General features: G+C 42.6%; 1 protein-coding gene across 3 annotated transcripts in view; it reads right to left on the bottom strand.

Annotated features, from left to right (window-relative positions):
- The window catches only part of prex2 (phosphatidylinositol-3,4,5-trisphosphate-dependent Rac exchange factor 2), a 638,971-nt gene that overhangs the window by 325,259 nt on the left and 287,371 nt on the right, over positions 1-26,341 (bottom strand). For all 3 annotated transcript variants that reach the window (XM_068030918.1, XM_068030919.1, XM_068030920.1), the window contains exons 17-18: positions 3,564-3,656; positions 1,877-2,025 (exon numbers count right to left, since the gene is read on the bottom strand). In XM_068030918.1, the coding sequence (XP_067887019.1) occupies positions 1,877-2,025; positions 3,564-3,656 (242 nt within the window). The remainder of the gene's footprint in view (positions 1-1,876; positions 2,026-3,563; positions 3,657-26,341) is intronic.

Raw genomic sequence — 26,341 nt, 5'->3', positions numbered from 1 at the left:
TCTTTGGACTAATGTGTTTGCTTTGCCATTATTTCTCCTGCAGTCACATCCTGAAAATGTGTTTTACTTAAAGATAATTCCAAACTGAAGAAAATTTTCCACTAGCAAAATTGTACAGAATGTATTTTTATTATTGATTCTATGCAAATACTAACAAATATAATTCAGTTTATATTTTTACTTTATTAAGCACCAGAAAAGATTTGAAAAGATTTCATATTAATTGCAAGCAAAAAGCATAATTATGCCAGTTTCTTGTCAGCATTTATTTTTTATAATATTAGGAAAAATGATATATCGCTACAAAAAAGAGTTTTAAAAAAATCAGGTTTATGGGAAAACAGGAAGATTGATAGCAGCAGTTATATGTACATCAGATGTGCTAGCACTTCAATGACCAGGTGATGTCCATACGGAATGATGGGAGTGAAAGTGGCACACATATAAAATGATAGCAATTATAACAAACTATTTGCCCTAAATAGCAAGCTTATCTTAAGACTACAGCACTGAAATAAAAATGAAAACAAATAATATATCTGAACAAAATAATAGTCAGTATAAGTGTGGCATTATGCACAAATGTTCATTAGAAAAATACCTCTCCTCCTGTGTTCAATTTCAAACAGAATTATTGTTGCTGAGTAGAATTATTTGTTTGTGTCAGGAGTAAAAGATCAAATTGTTTTCTCCAGGTTGGTTCTTCTCTTGTACAAGCAGAGTGAATACAGCAGCTGATTGGATCCCAGACATCAGCCAATATACGTCTTAATCGAGCTATAAGTTGGTTCAGGGCGGACCCCAGGAGTCAATCTCCTCAATTTATCCTCTGCTAATGGTGTTCTTCCCTGGCAACAGAGCTGCGATCACAAACGTTGTGGGTACAAGCTCGCAAACCACCATTCCATAGTCTCATTTAATAGTGCTCGAAAAAGCTGCATAAATTTTTAAATAATCATATCATGGTTGGCTGTCCAGTCAAAGTCAGCACTTACATTATCCGAAGGTTGGGCACGGTAACACAATAGACCTGAATTTTCCTTCCTCCTCTGACTTCAACAAAGTTGGGTTGTGAACTTTTCACAAGTACCCAAACTGGGAATCAGTGTCAAGCTATATGCTGCTGCAGGAAGTCTTAACGTCTGAGAGATTTTTTGGCCACCTGGTTGTGAAACGACGACCAATCGGCCTCCAGCCCTGCTTCACTCTAAAAAGAGAAAAAAAGAGCCTGAGGGGTTGCTAGAGACCTCTCCGATCTGAAGAGGCAGCAAGCAACCTCCATTGCCCAGTTTCCTTGAGCAGTTCTTGGTGCAGGAATCTTCCAAGGTAAGTTCTCAGAGAATGATACAGAGGAATTATGATATCACTTCTGCATCACTTACATGAAATTAAATACTTCTGTCAGCTTCTGATGGGAGTGACCCAGCATTATAAATCTCTGTTACTCTTTCACAGAAACATTACAGTGCAGAGGGTGACCATTCAGCCCATTGTGTCCTTTGGTACGTTGGGAATTGGTGCACATGGAATTTGCAAGAGGAAGATGAGCCCTGATGTCTCTTTACATATTCCCTCCATTTTCAATACTTTCATCCTTTCAGCTGAGCAGCAAGAGCTGCTGGAATCTGACACTAATCTGAGAAACAGCGCAAAATTACTGGTCCTAAACTGGAGACAAGCCAGCACATGCTGAGTTTTAAAAATATACCTTTTGTTTTATTGAATTAGATGGAGGGTATTTTTCTAATGGAGACTTGATGCTGAGGATTTCAGCACTGGCTCCTGGAGAAGTCTTTTAATAAATAAAACAAAATGTGACTTTTAGTGGCAACATTTCAATTATTAAACTTAAGCGTTTATATGACACATCACTTACTCTCGTGGCTTTGTACTCAGAAGCACCCTGAGAGGCCTCTTGCTATTGAAGCATTGCTGCAGGAAGCAGTCAACTTCCTGAAAGGGTCTTAGGAAAACCATATCTCCATTGATAGCAAAAAGTTTTTTCCCAACCTCTAGACCTGCCATCTGGGGTGAAATCACAGAAAATGCAATGCACAGACGTTTTACACACAAAATAATAACTGTGACATAAACAACAGAAAAAGTTAAGTCTTATAAGATTACCACGGTCCATTTAAAGCCTATATTTACAGTCATTTCCACGGGCATAGACATTCATTTGGTCAAACGTCACGTTGAAATAATAAACCTTATAATGCAAGTATAGATTTTTCATATATTTAAAGTCTCTATAATGGTTTCTGAAAATTGATTACTGTATAGGAGCCTATTTTCTAAGGATTTTTCTTTCCTTTTCCCCAGCACTTTAATTTTTTAAAAATTAAATGGGCAGTCATTGTTTTCTTCTCTTTGTCTGCTTCTAACATCATGCCCTGCTGATGACAGCTAGGCGATCTATTCCCAGCCTTCTGCCCAGCTCATCTAAAATCAGTCCCCGGGAGCAGTCAGAGATCAACCCATGGTGAATCTGTTCCAAATTTTCCTGAACTCTATGTGGGCGGAAAACCTGGGCTTCCCTAGGCAAATGTCCAGAGGACTGACATGGGTAACTGACTGTCTGCACTATCACAGATTAAACTCCACTGAAGTTGCATAAAGTGTCTTGGTGGAAGTAGGCTGCAAATTGTCAGCCAGCTGTTGATATATTTTCCCATTAACCCCTAGAGAGGAGTGCAGACTTTGAGGCACTGACAGTCGAGAAAGTCTAAGTAACATCCTCTTGGCCAGTAGAGAGATTGGGTATAGGCATGTAGAAAAGGGACAATATCTGTAATGCTTGATGCAAAGAACCTCCAATCCATCCTGTTCCATGTCTGCATCCTCCTTTTCCATAGCATAAAAGAAGTACTCCCTTTTGAAAATCTACATCCACAATCTAAAGCAGTATTTTGAGCAGAGCTCAGTAAAATTACAAGCAAAAGTCCTGGTAGGCAGGCAAACTAACACCAACCTTCAGTAACAGCAGTGTGGAATCCAGCTCAGGAATACCTTTCTCCAGCTCAGGAATACCTTTCTCCAGCTCCTACTGCCATTATATAGTCCTTCCCTCCTCCTCCACTTTCCTCTCCCTGCCATCCCTCCCCTGTTCTTCTCCCTCCACCTCACCGACTGCTTCCTCCATCATCCTCCCCTTCTTTCATTTCCTCCCTCCTTCTTCACATCCCTATCCCAACTCATCTTGCTGCTCACCTGCCCTTTAATAACCTTGTTTCACATGAAAACTGCTCTTGGTTTTGACTCCCCATGTGCAATGCCATGGGAGATCAACATATTATACAACAAAAAATATCTGAACAACTGAACCATAAAATAGTTTAATATCTCCTGACAGGATTGAAGTCTCAGTGGATGACAGCAACTGAAACATAAATTTCACAATCAGTCCAGTCATATATCAGAGGATATTTATGCAGACTGATACATTAACCAAATGGTTCTCAAAGATTAAATATTTTGTGATTCATTTTACAAAAACTTGATAATTCAGAATTTCAGCAGTCTACCCCAAAAATAGTTTTTTTTTTAAATCTGTTGAATGTTACCTCAGCATAAGATCCCTTCTCCACAGATTTCACAATCGGAACTTTGTTTCTCTCCTCCAAAGTAAAACCATAGCTTCCATCTTGAGCTTTAATCTAAGGACAGTAGAAGGTCATACTTGTGTTAGACCTTAGCTTCAGTATTTTTTTTAGACATTTAAATAACTGTGTAGCCTGACAGTATCAGATGACATATGTTACTTTCTTAAATATGCTGTATTGCACCAAGTGCATTACTATTAATTGTTAAAACTGCCATATGTGAACACCATGCCCTTGTCATTATTCTCATTTAAATCTATTTTAAGATGCTTTAATAGGAAAGCTGCTCTCATCCAAAGGCATTTCATGTGCTATTTGCATTTATACAGTTCCTTATCACATCAAAATATTTCAAAGCACTTTGACACAATGGCCCAGACTTTTCAGCAATGACAAAGGTACATTATAAATCTTGCCATCTAGTGTGATGACTGTTGCTAACTTATGTCAAACTTTTCTGGTTTTCTAATTAGAATACACCATAGCAAAGCGAGTAGTGAAGAAGGCACTCAGCGGCAATGTAAGCACTGAAGTGACAGCATGTTTATCATTCAGTGCCGTGGGAGTGTTTAAGGGAATGGAAGTGCAACTTCTTAAATAAATTTTAATCTAGAATTGATCTTTGTAATAAACACTGATTTCCTGCTAAAATATGCATGTGTCTGTGACAGAAAGATTTTAAGAAAAACAATTGCTCTACTAAGTAAATAAATTAAACAACTAAATAAATGAATGGGTAAAAGCTGCTTTGGTGGCATTGTGATTTGAGGCAAAAGAAATGTTGCCAGGATAGTCACCATCACAAAATTATAGTATCAAACTTTTAAGTACTATACTTAATGATACTTTATTGGCTTTCAGACTTCATAAAAAGCACCATATAAATGCAAGTCCTTTCTTTTAAAGAATAATTACCACTGTGGAATACAATTCGAATTTGTCTCTCCATTTTCCTTGATGATCTTAAAATAATAATCACACTGCTGCCGGGTCACTTTTTTTTTTAAAGTCTAAATGGGAGCAGCATGAGAATTGGCTTAAATGCAAAAAAGAGAGATATCCATTGATTTTAATTGGGTAGGGCTATGATAATTACCTTCTAACTGTTTATAACAAGGTTAATGATGAAACTCCACAAAAGGCCCAGGAAAATATTCCTCCATAATTTTCTCTTTTGCACCGTTCAACGGTCTCTTTGACATTACAGTAGCATAGTTCCCCTTGAAAATCTAGGTCAATAAGTTTCTTGCCAGAAATGAGATGGAGTAGTCAATCTGTTTTCTTTTGGAGGGGGAGGCATTATTTGAGGGAGAACTCCACTTTGTTCTTTAAATAGGCATCTGAGCTAGCAAAAGGTTAGTTAAGTCACTTTTTTTAAAAATCAATAATTCCTTTCTCATATCTGTGATGTTCTCAGGACAGGAATGAGGTTTAGCCGAATTTAGTAAGAAATATGAGGCAGAAACTAAGACAGAGGCAGCAAGCTGTTGAACATAATGAAGTTTTCTTTATTCTGTTTTACTTTCACTTTCCCTTTGCTAACGTGTGTTCTACAGCAGCAACACGTGTACAGAATGCACAACACAATTTCAAACATTACATCCCTCCCCTACTTAATAAATGAGAGACATGGTATGTTTCAATGGTTTGTTTCCAAAAATGTAAACAAATTTAAACATAAATAGAAACATAGAAAAATAGTTCACTTCATAACATAGCCACTTAAGTATGGTGGGCATTTTCTCTCATGAATAGGATATTGTTTGACATCAGATGTAATCTCATTTGACACATGTTCTTCATCTGAGGTATCAATGTCGGAATCGGATTCAATGCTTGCAAGTGGTGTTTTTAGTGCTTTGAAGAATTTGTCTCTCCATTTTCCTTGATGATCTTAAAATAATAATCACACTGCTGCCGGGTCACTTTTTTTTTAAGTTTAAATGGGAGCAGCATGAGAATTGGCTTAAGTGCAAAAAATAGATATATCCATTGATGTGTTTCTTGTGATGATCTCTGAATCGCGCTTAGCAGTGATCATTGATCCTTTTATGTTGGTCACAACAAATGGTTGGCTGTCATAAGGGGTTATTTGCTTTCCAACATGCTCATCACGTTTCACAAGTACTTTATCACTTGGCTTTAGCAGTGCAGCTCTAAATTTCACGTTTCACTCTGCATGTACCTGCATTCGATCCTTCTATTCTCAATCGCGTTCGCGTACATGTTGATCATTAGCTCCGAAGGGCAGCTGAGGAAGACGTGTGCACATAAAATGTGCAAAGATGAGTGTAGCTGGTGATTTTCCAGTAGTTGAGTGAGGAGTCACTCGGTAATTACAAAGAAAATGATAAAGCTGTTGCTTCCATGACTTGTTCTCAGCTGTAGCTGTACGTATCACTATTTTCAAGGTTCGCATAAATCCCTTGACTTCACCATTAGCTCTTGGCCAGTGGGGTATGATTTTCCAATGAGTGAACCCTGGGTAGTTCAGATTGGCAAAGGTAGCCTGAATGATGAGCTCGTAGTGTTTTCGGGACTGTTTCTTGGGCAGCACATTCTAGAGCCAGCCAGAGAGCAGGCTATACTATGTGCAATGAGACAGGATTAATTAATGACCTCATAGTAAAGGTGTCCCAGGTAGCAGTGATCATAATATGATCGAATTTCACATTCAGTTTGAGGGAGAAAAGGGTGAATCTAAGACTAGTGTTTTAAACAAGGGCAATTATGAGGGTATGAACGCAGAGCTGGCTAAAGTAAACTGGCAAATTCGGTGAAGGGATAGGTCAGTAGAGATGCAGTGGCAGACTTTTAATGAGATATTTCAGAATACTCAGAAAAATACATTCCAATGAGAAAGAAAGACTCTAAGGGAAGGACGCTCCATCCGTGGCTAACTAAGGAAGTTAAAGATAGTATCAAATTGAAAGAAAGTGCATATAATTCCGCAAAGATGAGTGGCAGGTCAGAAGATTGGACAGAATATAAAGAACAGAGAAAAATGACAAAAAGGTGAATAAGGCGGGAGAAATTAGAATACGAGAGAAAGCTAGCTAGAAATAGAAAGACAGATAGTAAGAGTTTCTACAGGTATTTAAAAAGGAAAAGAGTAAGTAAAGTGACCATTGGTCCTCCAGAGAGTGAGGCTGGGGAATTAGTAATGGAAAATAAGGAGATGGCGGAAGAACTGAATTGATATTATGCATCTGTCTTCACTGTAGAGGATACAAATAACATCCCAGAAATAATTATGAATCGGGAGGTGAAAGGGAGAGAGGAACTTAAAACAATTACAATCACAAGGGAAAGGGTACTGATAAAATTATTAGAACTAAAAACTGACAAGTCCCAGGTTCTGATGGACTTCATTCAAGGGTCTTAAAAGAAGTGGCTGCTGAGATAGTAGATGCATTGATTTTAATTTTCCAAAATTCCCTAGATTCTGGAAAGGTCCCATCAGATAGAAAAATAGCAAATGTGACTCCTCTACTCAAGAAAGGAAGGAGACAGAAAGAAGGAAACTACAGGCCAATTAGCTTAACATCTGTCAAAGGGAAAATGCTGGAATCAATTATTAAGGAGGTTACAGTGGGGCACATAGAAAATCTCAATGTAATCAGGCAGAGTCAACATGGTTTTATGAAAGGGAAATCATGTTTGACTAATTTATTGGAGTTCTTTGAGGAAGTAGTAAGCAACATGGATAAAGGGGAACCTGTGGATGTGCTATACTTGGATCTCCAGAAGGCATTTGACAAGATGCCACATCAAAGGTTAGTAAGCAAATTACGAGCTCATGGCACTGGGGATAACATAGTAATGTGGACAGAGGACTGATTAGCTAATAGGAAACAGAGTAGGCATAAATGGATCATTTTCGGGTTGACGAGATGTGATGAGTAGATTGCCGCAGGGATCAGTGCTGGGACCTCAACTATTTACAATTTATATCAATGACTTGGATGAAGGGACCAAATGTATGGTTGCTAAATTTGCTGATGACACAACGATAGGTAGGAAAGCAAGTTATGAACAGGACATAAGAGTCTGCAAAGGGATATAGATAGGTTAAATGAACGGGTAAAAATTTGGCAAATGGAGTTCTAATGTGGCAGGAAGAATAGTAAAGCAGCATATTACTTAAATGGAGAGATTGCAGAACTCTGAGGTACAGATGAATCTGGGTGTCCTGATACATTAATCTCAAAAGTTTGGTATGCAGATACAGCAAGTGATTAGGAAGGCAAATTGAATGTTGTTCTTTATTGCAAGGGGGATGGGTTATAAAAGTAGGGATGTTTTGCTACAGTTGTATAGAGTATTGGTGAGCCATCTGGAGGACTGTGTACTGTTTTGGTCGCCTTATTTAAGAAAGAATATAAATGCGTTAGAGGCATTTCACTCGACTGATAACTGGAATGAGAGGGTTATCTTATGAAGAAAGGTTGGGCAGGTTGGGTCTGTATCTATTGGAGTTTAGAAGGATGAGAGGTGATCTTATTGAAATTTATAAGATCCTGAGAGGACTTGACAGGGTGTATACTGAAAGGATGTTTCCCCTTGTGGGACAGACTAGAACGAGGGGATACAGTTTCAAAATAAGGGATCGCCCATTTAAGACAGAGACGAGGAGACATTTTTTTTCTGAGGGTCGTGAATCTGTGGAACACTCTTCCCCAGAGAGTGGTGGAGGAGGGTCATTGAATGTTTTTAACGCAGAGGTAGACAGATTCTTGACTACAAGGGAGTCAAAGGGTATTGGCAGGAAAGTGGAGTTGAGTCCGCAAGCAGATCAGCCATGATCTTATAGAATAGTGGAGCAGGCTTGAGGGGCTGAATAGGCTACTCCTGCTCCTAGTTCGTATGTGTGTGTCTCTCTATACTGTGCATGCTTCCTGTGTATTACTCCAACACAGTCTCCAACTTAAAAATGCAGTCTGTAAAAAGTAGATAGAAACCTTCCAAAATTTCATAACTGAAAGCAATGTTTCCATTGTTTTCACCATCCTTTTCCTGTTTAACTCATCATCACTGTGAATGTAACCCACAATTTAAGAAAGGAGGGAGAGAGAAAACGGGAAACTACAGACCTGTTAGCCTGACATCAGTAGTAGGGAAAATGCTAGAAACCTATTATAAAGGACGTGATAACTAGACACTCAGAAAATAATGGTAGGATAGGGCAGAGTCAACATGGATTTATAAAAGGAAAATCATGTTTGACAAACCTTTTAGAGTTTTTTGAGAATGTAACTAGCAGAATAGATATTGGGGAACGAGTGGATGTGGTGTTCTTGGATTTACGGAAGGCTTTCGATAAGGTCCAACACAGGTGAGTAAGCAAAATTACAGCACAGGAATGGGGGTAATATACTGGCATGGATTAACAATTGGTTAAAGGACAGAAAACAGAAAGTAGGAATAGTCGGATCATTCTCAGGTTGGCAGGCTGTGACTAGTAGGGTACCGCAAGGATTATTGCTTGGGCCCTAGCTATTCACAATCTATACTTGGATGTGGGGACCAAATGTAAGATTTCCAAGTTTGATGACACAAAACTAGGTGGGAATGTGAGTTGTGAGGAGGATGCAAAGGCTTCAAGGGGATTTAGACAGGATAAGTGAGTGGGCAAGAACATGCCAGATGGAATATTATGTGGAAAAATATTAATTTATCCACTTTGGTAGGAAAAACAGAAATGCAGAGTATTTCTTAAAGGGTGAGAGATTAGGAAGTGTTGTCCAAAAGGACCTGAGTATCCTTGTTCATAAGTCACTGAAAGCTAACATGAAGGTGTACCAATCAATTAGGAAGGCAAATGGTATGTTGGCCTTTATTGCAAGAGAATTTGAGTAGAGGAGTAAAGAAGTCTTGCTGCAGTTGTATCGAGCCTTGGTGAAACTGCAGCTAAAGAATTGTGTACAGTTTTGGTCTCCTTACCTAAGGAAGGATATACTTGCGATAGAGAGAGTGCAACGAAGATGCACCAGATTGATTCCTGGGATGGCGAGATTGCCCTGAGGAGAGATTAAATAGACTGGGCCTATATTCTCTAGAGTTGAGAAGAATGAGAGATGATCTCATTGAAACATACAAAATTCTTACAGGGCTCAACAGGGTAGATGCAGGAAGTAGGTTTCCCTGGCTCGGGAGTCTAGAACCAGGAGATACAGTCTCAGAATAAGAGAGAGGCCATTTACAATTTAGATGAGGAGGAATTTCTTCACTTACAGGATGGTGAATCTTTGGAATTCTCTACCCCAAAAGGCTGTGGAGGCTAAGTCATTGAGTATATTCAAAACAGGGATTGACAGATTTCTAGATATCAAGGGAATATGGGGATAGTGCAGGAAAATGGTGTTGAGGTAGAAGGTCAGCCATGATCTAGTTGAATGGTGAAGCAGGCTGAAGGGGCTGATTGGCCTACTCCTGCTCACATTTCCTATGTTCCTACATTCCTGTTCTTGGGACTGGAGTGAGGTGTAGCTGAGTTGATAAGAAATATGAGGCAAAGACTAAGACAGAGGCAACAAACTGTTGAACATAATAGTCTTCTTTATTCTGTTTTACTTTCACTTTCCCTTTATGAGCATGTGTGTTCTGCAGCAGCCCCAAGTGTACAGAATGTACAATGCAATTTCAAAAATACTACAATATCCCCGCCTACATTCAAGAGTGACAATAAGGTCACTTACACCATCCTTGCACTCCAGAGGGGGGAACTTCATGCACTGACGAGTGGCAGCACTGACCCTGCTGTAATTGATGCAGTCGGCTAATTTGCATAGCGATTGATGTTGCAGTAGCCTGACTTCCATTTTAAAACAAAAAGAATCTATTGGTTCCACCTGTCTTTAAAATCATACAGAAACTGAGAACAGTAGTGGCAGACTTGGGGACAACAGGCAAGAACTGATAGCTCTAACAGTGAGGATTGCATGTCAGATTTTATCAATAAATATCCTACCAAAGACATTCAGAAATCTTATAAGAATGGTTTCAACTTCAGGAGGTTTTCACCCTGAGAACCCACCAGTCTGTCTTTCCTTACTTGTACCACATGTGTAAAGATTCTGAAGATTAGACTCATTGAAGAGTTAGGAGCTCTTTTATCCACCTCTTTGTAGTGCATCATTTGCTTTCTTGAGCCCCACCGGCTAGTCCTGAAGTTGAAACCATTTTATTATATTATTTATAAGAATTGAGCCCTGTAAGATAGGGGATGTAGGAGTACACTTAAGAAGGAAATTAGGAGGGCGAAAAGGGGCCATGAGATTTCCCTGGCAGATAAGGTAAAGGAGAATCCTAAAAGATTCTATAAGTATATTAAGAGTAAAAGGGTAGCTAGGGAGAGAGTAGATCCCCGTAAGGATGTGTGGCAATCTATGTATGGAGCCACGGGAAATGGGCGAGGTCTTAAATGAATACTTCTCGTCCGTATTTACCGTGGAGAATGTCATGGAAGCTAGTGAGTTCAAGGCAGGGAACAGCGATATCCTGGAGCATATCAACATTACAAAGGAGGAGGTGTTGGAGGTTTTGAAGTGCATTAAGGTGGGTAAATCCCCAAGTCCTGACCAGATGTATCCTAGGATGCTATGGGAAACAAGGGAGGAGATTGCTGGGGCCCTGGCAGAGCTTTTTGTCTCATCGTTAGCCACGGGTGAGGTGCCGGAAGACTGGAGGATAGCTAATGCTGTGCCTTTATTTAAGAAGGGCAGCAGGGATAAGCCAGGGAACTACAGGCTGGTGAGCCTTACATCAGTGGTGGGAAAGTTATTGGAAGAGATTCTGAGAGACATGATTTATATGCATCTGGAAAGGCATGGTCTGATTAGGGATAGTCAGCATGGCTTTGTGCGTGGGAAATCATGTCTCAGGAATTTGATAAGAGTTTTTCGAGGAGGTGACCAAGAGAATTGACAAGGGCAGGGCGATGGACTTTAGCAAGGCCTTTGACAAGGTCCCGCATGGTAGGCTGGTCCAGAAGGTTCGAACACATGGGATCCAGGGTGAGCTCGCAAATTGGATACAAAATTGGCTTGGTGATAGGTGGCAGAGGGTGGTAGTGGAGGGTTGTTTTTCAGATTGGAAGCCAGTGACCAGTGGTGTGCCACAGGGATCGGTGCTGGGCCCTCTGTTGTTTGTCATATATATTAATGACTTGGATGTGAATCTATGGGGCATGATTAGTAAGTTTGCAGATGACACCAAAATTGGTGGTATAGTAGACAGTGAAGAAGTTTGTCTAAGGTTACAACAGGATATAGATCAACTGGGAAAGTGGGCAAGGGAGTGGCAAATGGAATTTAACGCAGACAAGTGTGAAGTGAAGCATTTTGGGAAGTTAAATCAGGGCAGGACATATACAGTGAATGGCAGGGCCCTGGGGAGTGTTCTTGAGCAGAGAGACCTTGGGGTGCAAGTACATAGTTCCCTGAAAGTGCCAACACAGGTAGACAGGGTGGTGAAGAAGGCATATGGCAAGCTTGCCTTCATTGGCCGAGGCACTGAGTACGAGAGTTGGGACGTCATGTTACAGTTGTACATAATGTTGGTTTTAGGCCGCATTTGGAGTACTGTGTGCAATTCTGGTCACTGCACTACAGGATAGATGTAATTAAGCTATAGAGGTTGCAGAAAAGATTCACAAGGATGTTGCCTGGTTTGGAGGGCTTGAGTTATAAAGGGAGGTTGGATAGGATGGGTCTGTTTTCCCTGGAGCGAAGCAGGCTGTGAGGGGACATGATAGAGGTATATAAAATTATGAGAGGCTTAGACAGGGTAGATAGCCAGAGTCTGTTTCCCATGGTAGGGGTGACTAAAACTAGAGGGCATAGATTTAAGGTGAGAGGGAGGAGGTTTAAAGGGGATCAAAGGGGTAAATTTTTCACACAAAGAATAGTGGGTATCTGGAATGAGCTGCCTGAGGAGGTGGTGGAGGCAGGAACAGTAGCAACATTTAAGAGGCATCTGGACAGGTACTTGAATGAACAAGGCATAGAGGGATATGGAATTAATGCAGGCAGGTGGGATTAGTATAGATAGGCATTATGGTCTGCATGGATGCGGTGGGCCGAAGGGCCTGTTTCTACACTGTATGACTCTATGACTCTAAGAAAAACAAATAACCTGCAGCTCTCAAACAGCTGAGTCAACTCCAAGAGACAAGCTGAATAAACAAATAAAGGGAAGTGCTCAAGCAAAGGGAAAAACTCTAGAACAGCCTATGAAAAAATGGAGGAGAGTCAAAAGCACCTGATACACTTCATTAAAGCAAACTAGCCTGAAAAAAGAGCTTCTTAAAGGGGAACATTAAAAAATAGTCTATGTATTAAAACAACATGGAACAAAAATTGGGAATGTTGGGAGTTTTAAAAGTCAAGAAGGACTCATTCAGACTCAAAACAGGGTATTATGGAAGAAAAGGTATCTCAGATATAGAATTCCAATTAAATTGGACAGCAGGTCTGAAGCAGAACAAGTGAATACACTATTATTCAATTGGTGCTATAGCTGATATAATTGCAAGACATGGTCTTAACAAACCACCTGCCAAATTCAAAGTTTTAAAAGCTTTTGACTCCTATTCCAATTTTCAGAATAATATATTAGAAAGAGCAAAATTCAACAAAAAAGCATCCAGAAACCGGGTGAAATGGTCGATATATTTATCAATGACCTTTACAGGCTTCCAGAGGGATGTGCGTATGAAAGACAAAGATGAACTGATAAGAAGTCGTATTGTTGTGGGTAAAGCAGATGAATCCAGATCAGACCTTTTTACCGTTTAAAGAAGACCTCACCCTGGAAAAGCTATTCAGCTGGTGAGACAAGCTGAGGACAAGAAGATCAACAGACCAATCCTGTGAGGTGAAGAAAGACCTTGGTTCAGGGCACCTCCTGCTACTCTTCAGTTCCTTCACTCAACGGCTGAAAAAGAGGCTCCAGGAAAAGAGGTATACAGAGGGGGAAGCAAAAGACGCTACTAAACCCTGCCAGCAAAATTACCCATAGGTGCGAACAATGTCCTGACAATAGAGCAGAATGCTTTTATTGCAGAAAAATAGGGTATTTCAGTAAGATGTGTCAAAATAAAATCTCGATTACCTCAACCTCTAAAAGGAAAGGTATTTAAGAATAGAGAGGTTAACAAAGTTAAACAACCTCCTGCAGCAGACCAATTGAAACAGTTTCTTGGCAAAATCAATGATCTGAGTCAAGCATTCTGGTCAGCAGACATATATGTCAACGGACGTATCACTAATTTCAAACTCAAGACTGTTACACGTGCTCCAGTGTCATCAGGCAAAGAGCCGTTGCTTTCCACACTTTCTACAACCAATGGAAACTCAGTTACATCGCCCAGGAAGGGTTGAACTTGAAGTAAAGAGGAAGTTACAGGCAACATTTCAGTACAAGAGAAAGCAAATATCAGAATCACTCTATGTCCAATGAAATCAAGAGGTTCTCATTTTTAATTGGAAGAGCTTGTATTGACCTTCATTTTATGGAGAAGTTTAAGAAGTCAAACAAGAATACAGGCACCCCCTACCCTGACCTGAGCACTGCAGAGATTCCAGACCCCAACAGAGGGCCTGCCCAACAGAGAGAGAATGCACACAACACAGCACAGCCCGCTATGCCACTCAAAGACTACCAAAGCAAGAAAGAGAAATGCAGCAAGTTCTTGCAAGAGTTCTACATGGACAGAGAACTCGGGAAGAGACAAGTCCAACAAATTTGTCAGGTGTAGAGGCAAGATGATGAATGCATCTTTGTCTGGCAAAATTGCAACCAATGTTGACCACAACACAGTCTCGAGTCATACCTAGCGCAAAGGAAGATGGTTGTGATTGTTGGAGGTCAATCATCTGAGCTCCAGGACATCAGTGCAAGAGTTGCGCAGGGGAGTGTCCGAGGCCCAACCATCTTCAGCTGTTTCATCAATGACCTTCCTTCAGTCATAAGGTCAGAAGTGGGAATGTTCACTGATGATTGCACAATGTTCAGCACCATTCGCGACTTCTCATTTACTGAAGCAGTCCATGTAGAAATGCAGCAAGACCTGGACAATCTCCAGGCTTGGACTGATAAGTGGCAAGTAACATTCGTGCCACACAAGTGCTAGACAATGACCACCTCCAACAAGAGAGAATTTAACCATCTCCCCTTGACATTCAATGGCATTACCATCGCTGAATTCCCCACTATCAACATTCTGGGGGTTACCATTGACCAGAAACTGAACTGGAGTAGCCATATAAATACTGTGGCAACAAGAGGTGGTCAAAGACTAGGAATCCTGTGGCGAGTAACTCACCTCCTGACTCCCCAAAGCCTGTCCACCATCTACAAGGTACGAGTCAGGAGTGTGATGGAATACTCTTCACTTGCCTAGATGGGTACAGCTCCAACAACATTCAAGAAGCTCGACACCATCCAGGACTAAGCAGCCCACCTGATTGGCACCACATCCACAAAAGTTCACTCCCTCCACCACTGATGCACAGTGGCAGCAGTGTGTACCATCTACAAGATGCACTGCAGCAAAGCACCAAGGCTCCTTAGACAGCACCTTCCAAACCCACGACCTCTACCACCTAGAAGGACAAGGGAAGCAGATGCATGGGAACACCACCACCTGCAAGTTCCCCTCTAAGCCACACACCATCCTGACTTGGAACTATATCGTCGCTCCTTTACCACCCCCTTCCCAAGAGCAATTGGGGATGAGCAATAAATGCTGGCCTAGCCAGCGATGCCCACATCCCATGAATGAATTAAAAAAAGAATGAAAATCTTCTTTGAACACAGAAGACACTTTACCATAGTGGATGATTTACTGGTATACGACGAGAGACTGGCGATTCCAGAGTCACTCAAAGCAGATATCTTGGAGAAAATACATCAGTGTCATATGGGCGTAACTAAATGTAGAGCACAGGCTCAAGCGTCCGTGTGGTGGCCAAGAATCTCGACAGGCAGGATCAGAGAGAACCTCTAATTCCGACCCAATTCCCACCTAGACTGTGGGAACAGTTGGCAATAGATTTACTCTTCTTTGATGGGAGATCCTATCTAATTATAATTAATTACTTCTCAAGATGTTTCGGGGTTAAATGGGCATACACAGCAACAACTGAAGCAGTCATTAGAGTTTTGCAAGAAGTTTTCACAATACATGGTATACCTGATCAGATAATATCCAATAATGGACCATAATTTGCAAACGATTACTTCACGCGCTTTGCGCAAAAATGGAGATTTGTTCATTTAACAAGTTCTCCTAAGTATCCACAATCAAGTGGAGAAGCTGAGCAAGCAGTCAGAACCATTAAAGCTACGTTGAAGAAAAATCAAGATTTCTAATTAGCACTTCTGACCTTCAGAACTACTCCATTATTGTGCGGATTAGTGCCATCAGAACTCTTAATGAGAAGAAAACATTGAACACAACTTCCAATTCTACCCAAGAAGTTATTTCCAGTGTTACAGAGCAAGGATTATCAGAGAGTACAAGCCAAAGCAAAGTCGTATCAAAAGAAACAATCCATAACTACAACAGAAGATACCGTACCAGAAACCTTCGGAAGTTGTCAGAAGGGAAAAAGGTACGGGTGCAAGATCAAAATAGAGAAGGAGCAATTCTCCAGAAAGAGGACAATCAACAGCAATCTTATCTGCTATGAACTCAAGACAGTACTATACGAAGAAATAGAAGGAATCTTATTCCTTTATATCAACGACGTCAATCGGTCATACATTTGGACGAATCAGATGTTGAACTGGAAATTCAGAAAGCATCCAATACTACAAACCTCAACAAAGACCATCCAAATCAAGACACAAGAAATCAGAGAGAGACTACCAATTTTCCACATCTGACAACAAGAAGATCAGGGAGAGTTGTGAAGCCTCCTGACAGATTGAACCTAAGAAGTCAGAGACTTGGGGGGAAATGGTACAGCTTGTCAATAAAAAACTGAATGTACCTAACTATATATTTGGATAAACACTTGCAGGGGGGAGGAGATGTAGTATAAGGGTCTGAAAGAGTTAATCTTGACAGCGTAAAGAATACCACCCACCATAATGATGTAAGAGATCATGTGGGAGAACAGGTACAGTGTGGCTGTTGAAGAGTTCACACAGGCTAGCGTGGAGTGTATATAGTTGTTATGAAACAAATATTAATGTTTAAATACTACAGTCTAAGAACTTCTCTGGCTGGACCCAACACAGTGGCAGCATACAGAACCAAACATATAACAAGGTCTGATGGTTTTAAAAAGAGTTTGTTGCAAAACCTTGTTTGTTTCCCCGGGATGAAAATTTAAGAGTGGTGCAGGCCTGGTTCTCCTTTTCCTGGTTCACTGCAGTAAAACTTTGGAAATTTTCAGGTGGACGGATGCTCTGCATCAAACTTCTTTGGTCAAATCTCCGTTACAGTTCAATGGTGAAAATCATGTTACAATTTCTCAAGTAGGGAGTTTCAGACATCACCTTTTTATCTCTGCCTTTAGGTAGCTTAAAGATGGTTGTTATGACCGGGTAAGGAAGGGGTCTCAGGCTCCCCTCTCGCCCCTTTCCTGGTTAGGCCGTAACGGGCCTTTTAAAACACAGTGTTTTTAGCTTCACCTCAGTGAGTACTTGCTCACTGCTTTCTAATTGTAAATGAACCAGACAGGCTTTCTTAGGTTTAAACAAGAAAGATGCAAGTTTATTAGCCTTAACACTCGAACTAAGTTAAAATTACTAAGAATTCACGACGCAACCACGCTAGCATGCATACGAGATAAACACACACACAAATAGATACAGGAGGAGAAAGAATTAAAGGGGGAGGGTTTGGAGAAGTAGATGGAATTCAGTTACTGTCTTTAGTTTTGCTGTAAAGTCTTCAGTTGGAACTGTGGTCTTGTAGTTCTCACTGGGGCCCAATGCACACTTTCAAACTTGCTTCTCTAGTACCAGATGGCTGAAGAGATCCTCTGTCGTGAGGCTTAAGTTGCTTCCGTGGGTCCCTGGGACTTTGCTTGAGAGAGAGAGAGAGACAGGGATATAGCTTCTTGCTCTTTTGTCTTCAAATTGCAGTCTGTCCCAAATCTTTCTGTGAAATTCAGAAGTTCAATTCAACAGTTCCCAGTCTGGCCAGCAGGTAAGTCATGTGACCAGCTCTTTGTTTGAAACAGCATCTTCTGGGGAGGATTGTTGATTCTTCAAAGCTTACTAGACACTCGTGGGGCGGGGGGGGGGGGTGGGTGGGGGGAGGGTGGCAGGGGGTGCAGTGCTGGCTCTTACAAAATCAATGGCTCTCAATGTCATTTGATCATCACGATTGATAAAATTCATCTCAGTAATTGAGTCAGGGCGCACTCCCATTGCCTCTCTATGCAACTGTCTCTTGGAATGCAAATGTTCAGCTCTGTGGCCCTTTTAAACAAGTTATGTTCAATGTACAGTAAAAAGTTCATATGATGAAATGAATATGTTTCCATTTGGCAGGTGTGGTTTCTGTCACAATGGTGTTCTGGCAGGGTCCTTCTCTTTGCTGGAATGTGTCTATCTCTTCCTTCTGGTTTCTGGCTTTCTCGATTTTGGACCAAAAACCCCGTATCAGAGACTTGGGCTGGGATTTTATCCAGGCAATGGGGTCTCGACCTCCGGCAAAAGCACCACGAGAACTCTGTGCCACCCCTTCTGTGGGAGACCCACTGAATCAAGTGCCAATTAGGCATTTAACTGGACAGCAATGTACCTTCCACGTGATCAAGGACCCCAGTGACAGAAGCCCTTCCCTCTGAGAACTGCCAGCCAATGAAAGGCTGGCAGTTCTTTAACTGAGCAATGCCACTGAGCAGGCAGTGGCTGCTGCCGTTGGAGCACCCATCCAAGGCCTAGGAGCAACGATGAACCCAGACAACGGGTAGGTCAGGGCAAGAGGGGTCTTGCAGGGTGGGGGTGCAGGGAAAGGGGTGTAGGTGCATCAGCAGCAAGTGCAGGGGGTTGCTCTCAGCGGACCCTCCCCATCTTCCCGATGTAGGTATCTCGTATTGGTATGAAGTATCTTTTAACGAGGGCACTCCCCGGAGCTGGCAAGCAACCTGCACTGTTTTCTTGCTGTGTTCCGCATGCAGCAACAGGCCCACCTGTGGCTGGGCTAATTGCAGTGCGGAGGCCCTTAATTGGGCATTCATTTCCCACTTAAGTGCCTCAATTGTGGCAGGGAGGCGGGAGGCAACGGAGGCGGGAATATGGCCCCCCCGCCCCCACTGCCACCATCCCATCTGATTACATGCTCTCCCCACCTCCAAACCCGCCACGGGGAGAGCAAAAAATTCCCACCTTAGTTTCTGTCAGGTAACCAAAGTTTCTCTCCCATTGTGTTTTCTGAAATGGTGTTTGATGGTGTGACCATTGTTAGACAATGGGTTTGGATGTTGCTCATCTCTATGCCATCTTGATAAAGTGGTGTTTTTATCACACCCTTTATCCTGAGCTTGAGTCTGGAGACTCTACACCTGTAAATTCATTATTCACCCAATTTGTTGAAGAAGGGTAGCCATTAACATTGAATGGGCCATTTGCATTTCTAATGCTTTCTTCAACACCTGACCAGACATGACGATCGGTTCAGAGTTCCAGTACTTACCATCTGTATTCACAGTACAGGAGAGGTCACCTGACCTCTTGCTCTATCTTGTTGTGCAGGAATAGGTGTCCATTTTGAGCTCAATTCATCAGTCCATTATATAGTTCTTACTTTCTCCTTGTGTGAGCATGACAAGGGATCCAGAGCAGTGGGGAATGGATGAGGTTGTGCAATCAACTTCCCTTGGCAACAGAGCATGGGGCTCAGTTCTCATGAATCCTCGCCTGAAAAGAATGATGTTCTTCACCTACATGCAGGCACCAAGGTTAGTCTTTCAGAATGAGCAGTAACTGGCAGATCGATAGTCCTCATTACCATGACATCAGAAAGACTTTTTGGAACTGCTGATATTAATGGAACATGTGGCAACTTCATTCAAGTTTCCAACAGTCCCCCACCTCAGAAGTAGCTAGGGTGGCCATTCGTCCAGTTTTGTACCGGACAGTCTGGATTTTCAAGTTCACAATGCCACAGCCCAGCCTGAGGGAAAGATCCATTCATTCGCAAGCACTCAGCAACCAATGTGGAGCTGAATTAAACTGCATATCAAAATCAACCAATTAGAGGTTAGGTGGTTCCAAATGGCCACCCTCATTGGGTAATTGTCAGTCATGAAATCATATATATATGTTATTATACTAAATATATTGGTTATTTATACAGTTATTGTTATGCCTGTGCTGGGACAAGGCAGCAGTACCTCAGGACATGCGCGATGCCAATATCATCACCCTCTATAAAAACAAAGGTGACCGAGGTGACTGCAACAACGACCGTGGAATCTCCCTGCTCAGCATAGTGGGGAAAGTCTTTGCTCGAGTCGCTCTAAACAGGCTCCAGAAGCTGGCCGAGCGCGTCTACCCTGAGGCACAGTGTGGCTTTCGTGCAGAGAGATCGACCGTTAACATGCTGTTCTCCCTTCGTCAGATACAGGAGAAATGCCGTGAACAACAGATGCCCCTCTACATTGCTTTCATTGATCTCACCAAAGCCTTTGACCTCGTCAGCAGACGTGGTCTCTTCAGACTATTAGAAAAGATTGGATGCCCACCAAAGCTACTAAGTATCATCACCTCATTCCATGACAATATGAAAGGCACAATTCAACATGGTGGCTCCTCATCAGACCCCTTTCCTATCCTGAGTGGCGTGAAACAGGGCTGTGCTCTCACACCCACACTGTTAGGGATTTTCTTCTCCCTACTGCTTTCACATACGTTCAAGTCCTCTGAAGAAGGAATTTTCCTCCACACAAGATCAGGGGGCAGGTTGTTCAACCTTGCCGGTCTAAGAGCGAAGTCCAAAGTACGGAAAGTCCTCATCAGGGAACTCCTCTTTGCTGTAAATGCTGCTTTAACATCTCACACTGAAGAGTGCCTGCAGAATCTCATCGACAGGTTTGCGGCTGCCTGCAATGAATTTGGCCTAACCATCAGCTTCAAGAAAACGAATATCATGGGGCAGGACGTCAGAAATGCTCCATCCATCAATATTGGCGACCACGCTCTTGAAGTGGTTCAAGAGTTCACCTACCTAGGCTCAACTATCACCAGTAACCTGTCTCTCGATGCAGAAATCAACAAGCGTATGGGAAAGGCTTCCACTGCTATGTCCAGACTGGCCAAGAGAGTGTGGGAAAATGGCACACTGACACGGAACACAAAAGTCCGAGTGTATCAAGCCTGTGTCCTCAGTACCTTGCTCTATGGCAGCGAGGCCTGGACAACGTATGTCAGCCAAGAGCGACGTCTCAATTCATTCCATCTTCGCTGCCTCCGGAGAATACTTGGCATCAGGTGGCAGGACCATATCTCCAACACAGAAGTCCTCGAGGCGGCCAACATCCCCAGCTTATGCACACTACTGAGTCAGCGGCGCTTGAGATGGCTTGGCCATGTGAGCCGCATGGAAGATGGCAGGATCCCCAAAGACACATTGTACAGCGAGCTCGCCACTGGTATCAGACCCACCGGCCGTCCATGTCTCCGCTTTAAAGACATCTGCAAACGCGACATGAAATCCTGTGACATTGATCACAAGTCGTGGGAGTCAGTTGCCAGCGTTCGCCAGAGCTGGCGGACAGCCATAAAGGTGGGGCTAAAGTGTGGCGAGTCGAAGAGACTTAGCAGTTGGCAGGAAAAAAGACAGAGGCGCAAGGGAAGAGCCAACTGTGTAACAGCCCCGACAATCAAATTTTTCTGCAGCACCTATGGAAGAGCCTGTCACTCTAGAATTGGCCTTTATTGCCACTCCAGGCGCTGCTCCACACACCACTGACCACCTCCAGGCGCTTACCCATTGTCTCTCGAGATAAGGAGGCCAAAGAGGTTGTACAGTTATTGTTGGTAACTGTTACTTAAACTTAATAATAGTGATTCAGTGCACAAAAAAATACAATTGCAATGCTTTGTGCTTATTTTTATTAATTAATTATATTGGCAGGCCTTAAGCTCATAGCCATTTATGCGTGTGCGCATGTGCGGGGGCTTGACGGGGTCGGTGTCCAGTATTCTTGGCCTCCCGCAGTTGCCACCCTAAAAGTAGCAAGTGATCAGTTTGTGCCTCTGCCTCCACAGAAGCACAGAATGCAGCGCTGGAGGCACGAGGGAAGGGTACAGAGAACACTGCTCAAGCTTTCAGACATTAACACCCGATTTGAACTGTCCCCACCTGGTAAGAACTGGTTGGGGGTTACTTAAACTAACAAGAGTCACTTCTCCCCACTGATCCTGCTTCCCTCCTGTCCTGCACTTTTGAGCAGGACACCCACAGCAAGGAAGCGAGGTCCTGTTTTAAATATACATATCAATTCAGATGATGTTGGCATCAGGATCTAATCAGTAATATTTACCTGAGGTCTGAGAAATGTCTGCACCTTGATCTAATAAAGCTTGACAGGAGCCAGATCCTGACACAAGAGATAAGTTTTAACTTCAGTTTTCAGGTTTTCTTGTAGGCCAGGAGAGGCACGTGTGCTCCTCCCATCCTCACACGGAGGCTTTGTGACTTTGTTGCGCCAGGGTGTGTCACTCTCCCTAATCATAGCAAAACACCCCAGACCCACTGCCCGGTCTCTCAGCCTTCTACGTCCAATTGCAGCTGCAGCCTTTGAAATGCTCTCCCAACACATGCTCACAATCGCTTCCCCTATCACCTGCCATGGACCGTTCCTGCTGGTCCACAGCTGTTTGAACTCCCATTCGTCTACAGGCTGTCAATCTATTCAGCTGTCAGGCGGGAGACTGCACCATTTTATTTAAATGTTCTGCATCCCTGGCTAGTTTTCCACACACTAACCCTACCTTCCCATTAATCTATTTATTAATAATTAATATATGAATAATTAATTCCACAGTCTTCCATTAATATTGGGCCTTTGGGTTCAGGATACAGGCCGCGTCCCCTCAGGACTTTCAGGATCTGGTTTCCCACCGAGTAGTAGACACAGGCATGCTGGCCTTCAGGAAGTCGCAGGTTTCAGGTACTCTACATGACGGTGCTGTCTCTTAGGCCAACAAAGCTTGCCAGTAATCTGGCCTATTCACTCAGAAGTCTACATAAATGGCACCTATGAGGTGAGGCCAAGCTACTTAGGCAGATACATTAGAAATACAACCAGCACCAGCTCCTTCCCAGGAACAAACTGTCATGATGTGAAGGCCAGCTCAGTCAGATAAACCTTTTGTACCTGAAGAGCTCCCAGACAGCTTTGTGACACTGGAGATTAACTGGCATCTCTAAGATACACAAGTATCAGGTAAAGAAAAGTACATTTTTACACCTATGTGAAACAAGGTGTGAAGAAGTAGTTATCTGTGTAATGTAGATGAAGAACTGTGCATTAAAAGAAAAGGCCCATTTTCTTTAAGCTTAATTATTGATCGAGGTCCTAATTCCTTCAGGGATCTGGATGGGACAAGGAAATATGATGTGCAGTGAGGCTGAAAGCTGTTTTCCGTATTGAATAACTGGACTTGTCCTGAAGGCAGGAGAAATGTAGTAATGGCTATGGTGACAAAAATGAAGATATTTAAACAGATGAGAAATTAATCAATAATCATCTGCATATGAATCCCCTCTGCATCCCAATGCAGAATGCTCCAAGCAAAGGTCTTCATGAGCTTCCAGTTAATGCTGCTTTGTCTCCAAGGCAAGTGGGACCATCTACACTTCCAGGTTTTTCTGAATTATGGGGAGCACAGCAAGCTATCACTATGCAGGAGACATACTCAGACCATATTACAGTTCTCATTCTGATCTGTGCAGCAAATCCTTCAGAGCTCCTATAGCTCTCTGAAGGACAAGTCAAGCTGATGAATTGAACTTCAGTTTTTCTTCCTATTACTCACAGACAGGCCATGGGTCCACAAAGCTCGGAGCAAGCCTTATTTCCAAAACAAGTCTAGAGACCTGGACAAATGATGCAACGACAGAAGTTCAAATCCCACCACAACAGCGGGAATCTAAGTTCAGTTAATTAAATAAATCTGGAATTAAAAAGCTCGTACCAGTAATGGTGAACATCAAACGACCAGATTGTAGTTAAAAACCCATCTGGTCCACTAATGTCCTTTAGGGAAGGAAATCTACCATCCTTACCCAGTCTTGCCTATATGTGACCACAGCATTATGGTGGAATTGTAACTGCTCTCTGGCCCAGCAAGCCACTCAGTTGTGTCCATCTGCCAAGAAAAAGTCTAATAAGAATATAACTGGGCAGACAACCCAGCAAGCGCAAACAATCAATGATTTTGAAAGGAAGTTGGATGGGCACTTGAAGGAGATAAACCTGCAGCGCTACGGGGATCAAGTGAGGGAATGGGACTGACAGGATTACTCTGCAGAGACCCAGCATGGACTCAATGGGATGAATGGCCTCCTTCTGTGGCAGAAATAACTGTATGACTCTAAGTCAGGAGTGTGATGGAATACTCTCCATTTTCCCGGATGAGTGTAGCTCCAACAACACTCAAGAAGCGTGCCACCATCCAGGACACAGCAGCTCATTTGATCAGCACCCATCCACCATCTTAAACATTCAATCACTCCATTACTGGTGAACAATATAGAACTGAACTGGAGAAGCCATATCAATACTGTGCCTACAAGAGTAGGACAGAGGCTAGGAATCCTGTGGCGAGCAACTCACCTCCTGACTCCCCAAAGCCTGTCTGCCATCTACAAGGCACAAGTCAGGAGCGTGATGGAATACTCTCCACTTGCCTGGATGGGTGCAGCTCCAACAACACACAAGAAGCTCAACACCATCCAGGACAAAGCAGCCCGCTTGATTGCCACCCCATCCACAAACATTCACTCCCTCCACCACCGACGCACAGTGGCAGCAGTGTGCACCATCTACAAGATGCACTGCAGCAATGCACCAAGGCTCCTTAGACAGCACCTTCCAAACCTGCAACCTCTACCTACTAGAAGGACAAGGGCAGCAAATGCATGGGAACACCACCATCTGCAAGTTCCCCTCTTATTCACACACCATCCTGACTTGGAACGATATCGCCGTTTGTTCACTGTTGCTGAGTCAAAATCCTGAAACTCCCTTCCTAGCATCACTGTGAGTGTACCTACACCACATGGACTGCAGTGGTTCAAGAAAGCAGCTCACCACCACCTTCTCACGGGCAATTAGGCATGGACAGTAAATGCTGGCCTAGCCAGCGATGCCCATATCCCAAAAATGAATTAAACAAAAAATTGATAAAGGTGCCACATCAAAGGTTGTTGCAGAAAATAAAAGCTCATGGTGTAGGGAGTAACATATTGGCATGGATAGAAGATTGGCTAGCTAACAGGAAATAGAGAGCAGGCATAAATGGGTCATTTTCTGGTTGACAAGATGTAATAAGCGGTGTGCCATAGGGATCTGTGCTGGGGCCTCAACCTTTTACAATTTATATAAATGACTTAGATGAAGGGATCAAAGGTATGGTTGCTAAATTTGCTGATGACACAAAGATAGGTAGGAAAGTAACTTGTGAAGTGGACATAAGGGGGCTACAAAGGGATATAGATAGGTTAAGTGAGTGGGCAAAGGCCTGGCAAATGGAGTATAATGTAGGAAAGTGTGAAATTGTCCACTTTGGCAGGAAGAATAAAAAAGCAGCATATTATCTAAATGGTGAGAGATTGCAGAGCTCTGAGAAGCAGAGGGATCTGGGTGTCCTAGTGTATGAATCACAAAAGGTTTGTATGCAGGTATAATTAGGAAAACTAATAGAATGTTATTGTTTATCGCAAGGGGAATTGAAGACAAAAGTAGGGAGATTATGCTTCAGCTATACAGGGCATTGGTGAGACCACATCTGGAGTACTGTGTACAGTCCTGGTCTCCTTATTTAAGGAAGGATGTAAATGCGTTGGAGGCAGTACAGAGAAGGTTTACTAGACTAATACTTGGAATGGGCGGGCTGTCTTACGAGGAAAGATTGGACAGTTTAGGCTGGTATCCGCTGGAATTCAGAAGAGCGAGAGGAGACTTGATTGAAACATATAATATCCTGAGGGATCTTGACAGGGTGGATGTGGAAAGGATCTTTCCCCTTGTGGGAGAATCTAGAACTGTGGGGTCACTGTTTAAATATTAGGGGTCACCCACTTAAGACAGAGATGAGGAGAATTTTTTTTCTCTCAGAGGGTCGTGAGTCTTTGGAATTCTCTTCCTCAAAGGACAGTGGAAGCAGAGTCTTTGAATATTTTTAAAGCAGAGGTAGACAGATTCTTGATAAGCAAGGGAAAAGTTATCGGGGGTAGGTGGAAATGTGGAGTAATCAGTTCAGCCATGAACTTATTGAATAGCGGAGCAGGTGTGAAGAGCCGAGTGGCCTATTCCTGCTCCTAATTTGTATGTTCGTATGCACTGCAGCAACTCAGCAAAGCTACTTTGACAACACCTCCCAAACCTGTGACCTCTGATGTCGTGTTTTGAAAATTGAATTGTGGCATTTTGTTCACTTGAGGCTACTATACACACACTCATGCCAGAAAAGTGGCTAGAAAGTAAAAGGATAAAGAAGAATTGTTTTCAACAGCATGCAGTCTCATATCTTTTACTAAACTCAGC

This window comes from Heterodontus francisci, chromosome 5, assembly GCF_036365525.1.
Source record: "Heterodontus francisci isolate sHetFra1 chromosome 5, sHetFra1.hap1, whole genome shotgun sequence".
NCBI classification, from domain to species: Eukaryota; Metazoa; Chordata; class Chondrichthyes; order Heterodontiformes; family Heterodontidae; genus Heterodontus; species Heterodontus francisci.
Note: the sequence above shows the minus strand (reverse complement) of the source record. Positions and strands in the feature narration are given on the sequence as shown.